The 12,500-nt window shown below is 48.8% G+C and overlaps 1 protein-coding gene across 1 annotated transcript in view; it reads left to right on the plus strand.

The window, feature by feature from the left end:
* LOC133549027 (probable ribonuclease ZC3H12D) overlaps positions 1-12,500 on the plus strand; it is a 40,878-nt gene that overhangs the window by 27,319 nt on the left and 1,059 nt on the right. Inside the window, exons 4-6 of the mRNA XM_061894090.1 lie at positions 3,875-4,109; positions 4,647-4,753; positions 5,300-12,500. The exon at positions 5,300-12,500 is cut by the window's right edge and continues 1,059 nt beyond it. Coding sequence (XP_061750074.1) covers positions 3,875-4,109; positions 4,647-4,753; positions 5,300-6,024 — 1,067 coding nt within the window. The 3' untranslated portion in view covers positions 6,025-12,500. The remainder of the gene's footprint in view (positions 1-3,874; positions 4,110-4,646; positions 4,754-5,299) is intronic.

Raw genomic sequence — 12,500 nt, forward strand, 5'->3', positions numbered from 1 at the left:
TACAAAGGTCCTGAGTAGTCCTGGGTTCAATCCCGGGCCGGGGATCTTTCTGTGTGGGTACTCCGGCTTCCTCCCACCTCCAAAGACATGCACCTGGGGGTAGGCCCCTCCCACCTCCAAAGACATGCACCTGGGGATAGGCCCCTCCCACCTCCAAAGACATGCACCTGGGGATAGGCCCCTCCCACCTCCAAAGACGCACTTGGGGATAGGCCCCTCCCACCTCCAAAGACATGCACCTGGGGATAGGCCCCTCCCACCTCCAAAGACGCACTTGGGGATAGGCCCCTCCCACCTCCAAAGACGCACTTGGGGATAGGCCCCTCCCACCTCCAAAGACGCACTTGGGGATAGGCCCCTCCCACCTCCAAAGACATGCACCTGGGGATAGGCCCCTCCCACCTCCAAAGACGCACTTGGGGATAGGCCCCTCCCACCTCCAAAGACGCACTTGGGGATAGGCCCCTCCCACCTCCAAAGACATGCACCTGGGGATAGGCCCCTCCCACCTCCAAAGACATGCACCCGGGGATAGGCCCCTCCCACCTCCAAAGACATGCACCTGGGGATAGGCCACTCCCACCTACAAAGACATGCACCTGGGGATAGGCCCCTCCCACCTCCAAAGACATCCATCCTGGGAAAATCCCCTCCCACCTCCAAAGACATGCACCTGGGGATAGGCCCCTCCCACCTCCAAAGACGCACTTGGGGATAGGCCCCTCCCACCTCCAAAGACGCACTTGGGGATAGGCCCCTCCCACCTCCAAAGACATGCACCTGGGGATAGGCCCCTCCCACCTCCAAAGACGTACTTGGGGATAGGCCCCTCCCACCTCCAAAGACGTGCACCTGGGGATAGGCCCCTCCCACCTCCAAAGACACGCACTTGGGGATAGGCCCCTCCCACCTCCAAAGACATGCACCCGGGGATAGGCCCCTCCCACCTCCAAAGACGCACTTGGGGATAGGCCCCTCCCACCTCCAAAGACATGCACCTGGGGATAGGCCCCTCCCACCTCCAAAGACATGCACCTGGGGATAGGCCCCTCCCACCTCCAAAGACGCACTTGGGGATAGGCCCCTCCCACCTCCAAAGACGCACTTGGGGATAGGCCCCTCCCACCTCCAAAGACATGCACCTGGGGATAGGCCCCTCCCACCTCCAAAGACGCACTTGGGGATAGGCCCCTCCCACCTCCAAAGACGTGCACCTGGGGATAGGCCCCTCCCACCTCCAAAGACACGCACTTGGGGATAGGCCCCTCCCACCTCCAAAGACATGCACCCGGGGATAGGCCCCTCCCACCTCCAAAGACATGCACCTGGGGATAGGCCACTCCCACCTACAAAGACATGCACCTGGGGATAGGCCACTCCCACCTACAAAGACATGCACCTGGGGATAGGCCCCTCCCACCTCCAAAGACATCCATCCTGGGAAAATCCCCTCCCACCTCTTTAGACATGCACCTGGGGATAGGCCACTCCCACCTCCAAACACATGCACCTGGGAATAGGCCCCTCCCACCTCCAAGGACATGCACCCGGGGATAGGCCCCTCCCACCTCCAAAGACATGCACCCAGGGATAGGCCCCTCCCACCTCCAAAGACATGCACCCGGGGATAGGCCCCGCCCACCTCCAAAGACATGCACCTGGGGATAGGCCCCTCCCACCTCCATAGACATGCACCTGGGGATAGGGCCCGCCCACCTCCAAAGACATGCACCCAGGGATAGGCCCCTCCCACTTCCAAAGACATGCACCTGGGGATAGGCCCCTCCCACCTCCAAAGACACGCACCCGGGGATAGGCCCCTCCCACCTCCAAAGACACGCACCTGGGGATAGGCCCCGCCCACCTCCAAAGACATGCACCCAGGGATAGGCAACACTAAATGGTCCCTAGTGTGTGAATGTTGTCTGTCTATCTGTGTTGGCCCTGCGATGAGGTGGCGACTTGTCCAGGGTGTACCCCGCCTTGCGCCCGATTGTAGCTGAGATAGGCGCTAGCGCCCCCCGCGTCACCAAAAGGGAATAAGCGGTAGAAAACAGACGGACGGCAAACGGATGTCAAGGGTTGGTTGTTGGCATCTCAACAGTTGTTTTTCTCGCCAAGGTAGGGTGGAACCATCCTGGCCCTGGCACACCCGACTGGTTTTGGTCTATAAATATTTTGGGTTTTTGGCACCAGCCGCTAGACTAGATGTGACCAATCTAACTTTAAGACAAGATGTGACCTATCTAAGTCTAAGACTGGATGTGACCAGTCTAAGACTAGATGTGACCAATCTAAGTCTAAGACTAGATGTGACCAATCTAAGTCTAAGACTAGATGTGACCAATCAAAGTCTAAGACTAGATGTGACCAATCAAAGTCTAAGACTAGATGTGACCAATCTAAGTCTAAGACTAGATGTGACCAATCTAAGTCTAAGACTAGATGTGATCAATCTAAGACTAGATGTAACTGATCTAAGTCTAAGACTAGATGTGACCAATCTAAGTCTAAGACTACATGTGACTGATCTAAGTCTAAGACTAGATGTGACCAATCTAAGTCTAAGACTACATGTGACTGATCTAAGTCTAAGACTACATGTGACTGATCTAAGTCTAAGACCAGATGTGACCAATTGAAGTATAAGACTAAATATGACAATGTAATCTAAGACTAGATGTGACTGATATCAGTCTAAGACTAGATGTGACCAATCTAAATCTAAGACTAGATTTAACAATCTAAGTCTAAGACTAGATGTGACCAATCTAAGTCTAAGACTAGATGTAACAATCTAAGTCTAAGACTAGATGTAACAATCTAAGTCTAAGACTAGATGTAACAATCTAAGTCTAAGACTAGATGTAACAATCTAAGTCTAAGACTAGATGTGACTGATCTATGTCTGAGACTAGATGTGACCAATCTAAGTCCGAGACTAGATGTAACAATCTAAGTCTAAGACTAGATGTAACAATCTAAGTCTAAGACTAGATGTAACAATCTAAGTCTAAGACTAGATGTAACAATCTAAGTCTAAGACTAGATGTGACTGATCTATGTCTGAGACTAGATGTGACCAATCTAAGCCTGAGACTAGATGTAACAATCTAAGTCTAAGACTAGATGTCACAATCTAAGTCTAAGACTAGATCCGACCAAACTAAGTCCAAGACTAGATGTAACAATCTAAGTCTAAGACTAGATGTGACACAGCTAGTGGTGTGTGTTACTATCAGTGTTCACTTAACAGAGACAGAATGTTCTGGAGTGTTCTGTAGGAGTGCAGTGAGTATAATGCTCTGTATGGCAATCGCTCAATCAGCACAGCCGAGTCTTCACGCTGTGTTGAGTGATATCAATCGCTCTGTGCGGCACAAAATTAGCCGGGTGCGGCACAAAATTAGCCGGGTGCGGCACAAAATGAGCCGGGTGTGGCACAAATTTAGCCGGGGGCGGCACAAAATGAGCCGGGGGCGGCACAAAATGAGCCGGGGGGCGGCACAAAATGAGCCGGGGGGGGGGCGGCACAGATTTAGCCGTGGGCGGCACAAAATGAACCGGGGGGCGGCACAAAATGAACCGGGGGGCGGCACAAAATGAACCGGGGGGCGGCACAAAATGAACCGGGGGGCGGCACAAAATGAACCGGGGGGCGGCACAAAATGAACCGGGGGCGGCACAAAATGATCCGGGGACGGCACAAGTTTATCCGGGGGCGGGACAAAATGAACCGGGGGCGGCACAAAATGATCCGGGGGCGGCACAAAATGATCCGGGGGCGGCACAAGTTTATCCGGGGGCGGGACAAAATGAGCCGGGGGCGGCACAAAAGAGTGAAAAAATGATTTTCCATGCTTACCTTTTCCAGACCAACACATCCTGCATGAGCTGGAGAGGAGGAACATCCTGGTGTACACACCCTCGCGCTGTGTCAACGGTAAGAGGGTGGTGTGCTACGACGACCGCTTCATCGTCAGGTTGGCCTTCGACTCCGACGGCATCATCGTGTCCAACGACAACTACCGGGACCTGCAGACCGAGAACCCGCTCTGGAAGAAGTTCATCGAGGAGAGGCTGCTGATGTACACCTTTGTCAGTGACAAGTAGGTCATCCAACATACTACTTTACCAGTGAACCCGACACATGAAACGTGACAAATTTTGGGGGCACAGTATCCAGCCGTAGAGGTTAAAAAATCCTAAATTGTGTTTTGTACAGTAGCAATTCCAGCTTTGACCACGTAGCGTGGCGCTTTCCGTCATTTTCAGCAGACTGCATTGCAGAATGAATCCCCTCCCTACAGTCACATGTTTGGGGATGCAGATGCTACCAAAAGACGTAGTCAGCAGAATGAAATGTCCCAAAGACGTCCCTAAGTGACGTCAGCAGGATGAAATGTCTTCAGGACTTCCCTAGGAGACGTCAGCGGGATAAAATGTCCTCAGGACTTCCCCAGGTGACGTCAGCAGGATGAAATGTCCCGAAGACGTCCCTAGGAGACGCCAGCAGGCCCCTGCACACATTGTAGAGCTAGAAGTGGACATTTCTCGAGAAGACAATCACCCCGTAGATGAAAATATGAGGTCCAGACCTAAGTGCCAATGTCGGGGCTCTTTAACCACGCCTTTTTGTTCCCCAGGTTCATGCCTCCCGATGATCCTTTGGGTCGAAACGGTCCAACTCTTGATGACTTCCTGCTGAAAAAGCCAAAGAATGTGGACAACAAACTGCAACTTTGTCCTTACGGTGAGGTCACCTCTTTCCTCCCTGCGCTCAAAAGTGGACACACCTTCTTTTTTTTTTGTGATGTGGCGATTGGAGCACATACTTGTTGCTCACCACGATGACCCCAGACACACCTCCAAAGTGGTAAAGGAATGGCTGAATCAGGCTAGAATGAAGGCCTTCCCAAAGGTGTGGACAATGCTGAAGAAACAAGTCCACATTTAGCTGAACTGCAGCAGTTTTGCGGGGAAAAATGTAAGCAGAAGTTTGTGGATGGCTACCAAAAGTGCTTTATTGCAGGTAAGCAAATATGAACATTGCTGTACGTATACTTTTGATTGCTCACATTTTCAGTAATAGATTCATCAAAGAAGAAAACTTCATGAATGTTTTTTTGTGCTCCAATCATTACATCACAAAAAAATAAGAAATGACTGGCAAGTCAAGACAGCCATGACATCATCTTCTTCACAGGTGTACGTACACTTTTGAGCAGGAAACAGTTTATATTGCAGGGTCACTTGTTGCTAGGCAGAATTCATATTTTAAAGATGCCCCCCCCCCCAGGTTACAAGTGCACTTATGGAGTCAAGTGCAAGTTCTACCACCCAGAAAGAAGCAACCAGTCCCAGCTGTCCGTGGCCGACGAGCTCCGGGCGCAGATCGACAGAACCAAGACCTCAACCCTGAAAGACAAGGACTCGCACCCCAGCCCTGATGCGTACCAGTCTGAGCGCACCCCCGCAGACCTCTACCACAGAGACCACCTGGGGCCGCCCGGACCCAACCTGGAGGTGGACGAGGCCTTCGGCTCCATGGACAGCTGCAAGTCCAAGGTCCACATCCACAGCTACAGCAGCGGTGTGGCCAGCTACCTGAGCCAGGACTCCTCGCCGGGGTCTCACTACCACACCCCGGCTGGCCCGGACTCCTTGCCGGGGTCTCAGTACTACACCCCCTTGGTCTACGGTTCTGTGTGCACCTGCTGCATGGGTGGAGGCCGGCAGGCCAGGGGGTCCCGCGGCCCCCCCGCTTGGTCCTCCTGTCCCCCCTTGACCCCAGACCACGCCTCCTCGTACTTGGCGGAGGATCCCTGGTCCAGGCGGACCAAGTCCAGCCACGTCTTGCCCAGAGACTCTCAGGTCCGCGGGGAGACCGAGGAGCAGCGCAGGGAGATGAGGAGCAAGCTGAGCACGCTCTTCCCCAAGGAGACTGTGGACCAAGTCATGGACGCGTACCCTCAGGTCTCGGACTTGTTTGAACTGATATCACTCATCAGGAACAACATCTGAATCGAGTCCCTACACCAAGTCCTGGTGTCACAATATCTATTCCCTCCACCAAGTCTTAATGCCACAATATCTAGTCCCTCCACCAAGTCCTGATGTCACAATTTCTAGTCCCTCTACCAAGTCCTGGTGTCACAAAATCTAGTCCCTCCACCAAGTCCTGGTGTCCCAATATCTATTCCCTCCACCAAGTCTTAATGCCACAATATCTAGTCCCTCCACCAAGTCCTGATGTCACAATTTCTAGTCCCTCTACCAAGTCCTGGTGTCACAAAATCTAGTCCCTCCACTAAGTCTTAATGCCACAATATCTAGTCCCTCTACCAAGTCCTGGTGTCACAATATCTAGTCCTTCCACCAAGTCTTAATACCACAATATCTAGTCCCTCCACCAAGTCCTGGTGTCACAATATCTAGTCCTTCCACCAAGTCTTAATACCACAATATCTAGTCCCTCCACCAAGTCTTAATGCCACAATATCTAGTCCCTCTACCAAGTCCTGGTGTTACAATATCTAGTCCCTCCACCAAGTCCTGGTGTCACAATATCTAGTCCCTCCACCAAGTCTTAATGCCACAATATCTAGTCCCTCCACCAAGTCCTGGTGTCACAATATCTAGTCCCTCCACCAAGTCCTGGTGTAACAATATCTAGTCCCTCCACCAAGTCCTGGTGTCACAATATCTAGTCCCTCCACCAAGTCCTGGTGTCACAATATCTAGTCCCTCCACCAAGTCTTAATGTCACAAAAATCTAGTCCCTCCACCCAGTCTTAATACCACAATATCTAGTCCCTCCAAGTCCTGATGTCACAATATCTAGTCCCTCCACCAAGTCTTAATGTCACAAAAATCTAGTCCCTCCTCCCAGTCTTAATACCACAATATCTAGTCCCTCCACCAAGTCCTGGTGTAACAATATCTAGTCCCTCCACCAAGTCCTGGTGTCACAATATCTAGTCCCTCTATCAAGTCCTGGTGTCCCAATATCTAGTCCCTCCACCAAGTCATGGTGTCCCAATATCTAGTCCCTCCACCAAGTCATGGTGAACCAATATCTAGTCCCTCCACCGAGTCATGGTGAACCAATATCTAGTCCCTCCACCAAGTCCTGGTGTCCCAATTTCTAGTCCCTCCACCAAGTCCTGATGTCAAAATATCTAGTCCCTCCACCAAGTCCTGATGTCCCAATTTCTAGTCCCTCCACCAAGTCCTGATGTCAAAATATCTAGTCCTTCCACCAAGTCCTGGTGTAACAATATCTAGTCCCTCCACCAAGTCCTGGTGTCACAATATCTAGTCCCTCCCCCAAGTCTTAATGCCACAATATCTAGTCCCTACACCAAGTCCTGGTGTCCCAATATCTAGTCCCTCCACCGAGTCATGGTGAACCAATATCTAGTCCCTCCACCAAGTCCTGATGTCACAATTTCTAGTCCCTCCACCAAGTCCTGATGTCAAAATATCTAGTCCTTCCACCAAGTCCTGGTGTAACAATATCTAGTCCCTCCACCAAGTCCTGGTGTCACAATATCTAGTCCCTCCACCAAGTCTTAATGTCACAAAAATCTAGTCCCTCCACCCAGTCTTAATACCACAATATCTAGTCCCTCCAAGTCCTGATGTCACAATATCTAGTCCCTCCACCAAGTCTTAATGTCACAAAAATCTAGTCCCTCCTCCCAGTCTTAATACCACAATATCTAGTCCCTCCACCAAGTCCTGGTGTAACAATATCTAGTCCCTCCACCAAGTCCTGGTGTCACAATATCTAGTCCCTCTATCAAGTCCTGGTGTCCCAATATCTAGTCCCTCCACCAAGTCCTGGTGTCAAAATATCTAGTCCTTCCACCAAGTCCTGGTGTCACAATATCTAGTCCCTCCACCAAGTCTTAATACCACAATATCTAGTCCCTCCACCAAGTCCTTGTGTCACAATATCTAGTCCCTCCACCAAGTCTTAATGCCACAATATCTAGTCCCTCCACCAAGTCCTGGTGTCACAATATCTAGTCCCTCCACCAAGTCCTGGTGTCACAATATCTAGTCCCTCCACCAAGTCCTGATGTCACAATATCTAGTCCCTCCACCAAGTCCTGGTGTAACAATATTTAGTCCCTCAACCAAGTCTTAATACCACAATATCTAGTCCCTCCACCAAGTCCTGATGTCACAATATCTAGTCCCTCAACCAAGTCTTAATACCACAATATCTAGTCCCTCCACCAAGTCCTGGTGTCCCAATATCTAGTCCCTCCACCAAGTCTTAATACCACAATATCTAGTCCCTCCACCAAGTCCTTGTGTCACAATATCTAGTCCCTCCACCAAGTCTTAATGCCACAATATCTAGTCCCTCCACCAAGTCCTGGTGTCACAATATCTAGTCCCTCCACCAAGTCCTGGTGTCACAATATCTAGTCCCTCCACCAAGTCCTGATGTCACAATATCTAGTCCCTCCACCAAGTCCTGGTGTAACAATATTTAGTCCCTCAACCAAGTCTTAATACCACAATATCTAGTCCCTCCACCAAGTCCTGGTGTCACAATTTCTAGTCCCTCTACTAAGTCCTGGTGTCACAATATCTAGTCCCTCCACCAAGTCCTGGTGCCACAATATCTAGTCCTCCACCAAGTCCTGGTGTCACAATATCTAGTCCCTCCACCAAGTCTTAATACCACAATATCTAGTCCCTCCACCAAGTCCTTGTGTCACAATATCTAGTCCCTCCACCAAGTCTTAATACCACAATATCTAGTCCCTCCACCAAGTCTTAAAACCACAATATCTAGTCCCTCCACCAAGTCTTAATACCACAATATCTAGTCCCTCCACCAAGTCCTGGTGTCACAATTTCTAGTCCCTCTACTAAGTCCTGGTGTCACAATATCTAGTCCCTCCACCAAGTCCTGGTGCCACAATATCTAGTCCTCCACCAAGTCCTGGTGTCCCAATATCTAGTCCCTCCACCAAGTTTTAATACCACAATATCTAGTCCCTCCACCAAGTCCTTGTGTCACAATATCTAGTCCCTCCACCAAGTCTTAATGCCACAATATCTAGTCCCTCCACCAAGTCCTGGTGTCACAATATCTAGTCCCTCCACCAAGTCCTGGTGTCACAATATCTAGTCCCTCCACCAAGTCCTGATGTCACAATATCTAGTCCCTCCACCAAGTCCTGGTGTAACAATATTTAGTCCCTCAACCAAGTCTTAATACCACAATATCTAGTCCCTCCACCAAGTCCTGGTGTCACAATTTCTAGTCCCTCTACTAAGTCCTGGTGTCACAATATCTAGTCCCTCCACCAAGTCCTGGTGCCACAATATCTAGTCCTCCACCAAGTCCTGGTGTCACAATATCTAGTCCCTCTACTAAGTCCTGGTGTCACAATATCTAGTCCCTCCACCAAGTCCTGGTGTCACAATATCTAGTCCCTCCACCAAGTCTTAATACCACAATATCTAGTCCCTCCACCAAGTCCTTGTGTCACAATATCTAGTCCCTCCACCAAGTCTTAATACCACAATATCTAGTCCCTCCACCAAGTCTTAAAACCACAATATCTAGTCCCTCCACCAAGTCCTGGTGTCACAATATCTAGTCCCTCCACCAAGTCTTAAAACCACAATATCTAGTCCCTCCACCAAGTCTTAATACCACAATATCTAGTCCCTCCACCAAGTCCTGGTGTCACAATTTCTAGTCCCTCTACTAAGTCCTGGTGTCACAATATCTAGTCCCTCCACCAAGTCCTGGTGCCACAATATCTAGCCCTCCACCAAGTCCTGGTGTCCCAATATCTAGTCCCTCCACCAAGTCTTAATACCACAATATCTAGTCCCTCCACCAAGTCCTTGTGTCACAATATCTAGTCCCTCCACCAAGTCTTAATACCACAATATCTAGTCCCTCCACCAAGTCTTAAAACCACAATATCTAGTCCCTCCACCAAGTCTTAATACCACAATATCTAGTCCCTCCACCAAGTCCTGGTGTCACAATTTCTAGTCCCTCTACTAAGTCCTGGTGTCACAATATCTAGTCCCTCCACCAAGTCCTGGTGCCACAATATCTAGTCCTCCACCAAGTCCTGGTGTCCCAATATCTAGTCCCTCCACCAAGTCTTAATACCACAATATCTAGTCCCTCCACCAAGTCCTTGTGTCACAATATCTAGTCCCTCCACCAAGTCTTAATGCCACAATATCTAGTCCCTCCACCAAGTCTTAATGCCACAATATCTAGTCCCTCCACCAAGTCCTGGTGTCACAATATCTAGTCCCTCCACCAAGTCCTGGTGTCACAATATCTAGTCCCTCCACCAAGTCCTGATGTCACAATATCTAGTCCCTCAACCAAGTCTTAATACCACAATATCTAGTCCCTCCACCAAGTCCTGGTGTCACAATTTCTAGTCCCTCTACTAAGTCCTGGTGTCACAATATCTAGTCCTCCACCAAGTCCTGGTGTCACAATATCTAGTCCCTCCACCAAGTCTTAATACCACAATATCTAGTCCCTCCACCAAGTCTTAATACCACAATATCTAGTCCCTCCACCAAGTCCTTGTGTCACAATATCTAGTCCCTCCACCAAGTCTTAATGCCACAATATCTAGTCCCTCCACCAAGTCCTGGTGTCACAATATCTAGTCCCTCCACCAAGTCCTGATGTCACAATATCTAGTCCCTCCACCAAGTCCTGGTGTAACAATATTTAGTCCCTCAACCAAGTCTTAATACCACAATATCTAGTCCCTCCACCAAGTCCTGATGTCACAATATCTAGTCCCTCAACCAAGTCTTAATACCACAATATCTAGTCCCTCCACCAAGTCCTGGTGTCACAATATCTAGTCCCTCTACCAAGTCCTAATGCCACAATATCTAGTCCCTCCACCAAGTCCTGATGTCACAATATCTAGTCCCTCAACCAAGTCTTAATACCACAATATCTAGTCCCTCCACCAAGTCCTGGTCTCACAATATCTAGTCCCTCCACCAAGTCCTGTTCTCACAATATCTAGTCCCTCCACCAAGTCCTGATGTCACTAAATCTAGTCCCTAGTCCTCCAAATAGTTGTCATAAAACGCCGACACTGAAAAGGTGTGTTATGGCGCCATCTTTTGGACAAGTTCTCTTACTGCAGGAGGCTTGGAAATGTACTTACCTTTTCATGCCTTGAACCGGAAGTATATATTCTTCATTCCTCACTACCAAGTGACGTTGGTAAGTTTTATAATAGAACTGAAACTAATTACAGTCCCGTGTGTGACGTCTGTTGGCGTGCATATTTATACGCGCCATCGTAACGTAATCAAGCTAGCGTTGTTAGCATTAGCGAATATGCTAACATGTTTATGAGAGTCTGTGTCAATATTATTAACTTAAACTTGCATAATTTTCGTATTGTTTCACTTTGGTAAAGTCACCAAGACGTCAGGGTGGAGTTATTGAGTCTGTTTGGCTGATTTGTGTGTCCATGAGCATGACTTCTGTTTTGTTTGATCAGCCGTTTTACTGCCCTGTTTCTGGCACAATATATCTCTGCTGCGACTCATACAAAGACAACATATTTGATGTTCAAACTGATAAACATTATTTGCAAATAATCATTAACTTTAGAATTTGATGCCAGCAACACGTGACAAAGAAGTTGGGAAAGGTGGCAATAAATACTGATAAAGTTGAGGAATGCTCATCAAACACTTATATGGAACATCCCACAGGTGTGCAGGCTAATTGGGAACAGGTGGGTGCCATGATTGGGTATAAAAGCAGCTTCCATGAAATGCTAAGTAATTCACAAACAAGGATGGGGTGAGGGTCACCAATTTGTAAGAAAAATTGTCGAACAGTTTTAGAACAACATTTCTCAACGAGCTATTGCAAGGAATTTAGAGATTTTACCATCTACGGTCTGTAAAATCATCAAACAGGTTCAGAGAATCTGGAGAAATCACTGCACGTAAGCGATGATATTACGGACTTTTGATCCGTAATATCCGTAAAAACCGACATCAGTGTGTAAAGGATATCACCACGTGGGCTCAGGAACACTTCATAAAACCACTGTCAGTAACTACAGTTGGTCACTACATCTGTAAGTGTAAGTTAAAACTCTACTATGCAAAGCCAAACCCATTTATCAACAACACCCAGAACGTCGCCGGCTTCATTGGGCCCCAGCTCACCTAAGATGGACTGATGCAAAGTGGAAAAGTGTTCTGTGGTCTGACGAGTCCACATTTCAAATTATATTTGGAAACTGTTGACGTGGTGACCTCCGGAACAAAGAGGAAAGTAACTATTTGGATTGTTATAGGCGCAAAGTTGAAAAGCCAGCATGTGTGATGGTATGGGGGTGTATTAGTGCCCAAGGCATGGGTAACTTACACATCTGTGAAGGCACCATTAATGCTGAAAGGTACATACTGGTTTTGGAGCAACATATGTTGTCATCCAAGCAACG

The sequence above is a fragment of the Nerophis ophidion genome, linkage group LG03 (genome assembly GCF_033978795.1).
Source record: "Nerophis ophidion isolate RoL-2023_Sa linkage group LG03, RoL_Noph_v1.0, whole genome shotgun sequence".
Taxonomy (NCBI): domain Eukaryota; kingdom Metazoa; phylum Chordata; class Actinopteri; order Syngnathiformes; family Syngnathidae; genus Nerophis; species Nerophis ophidion.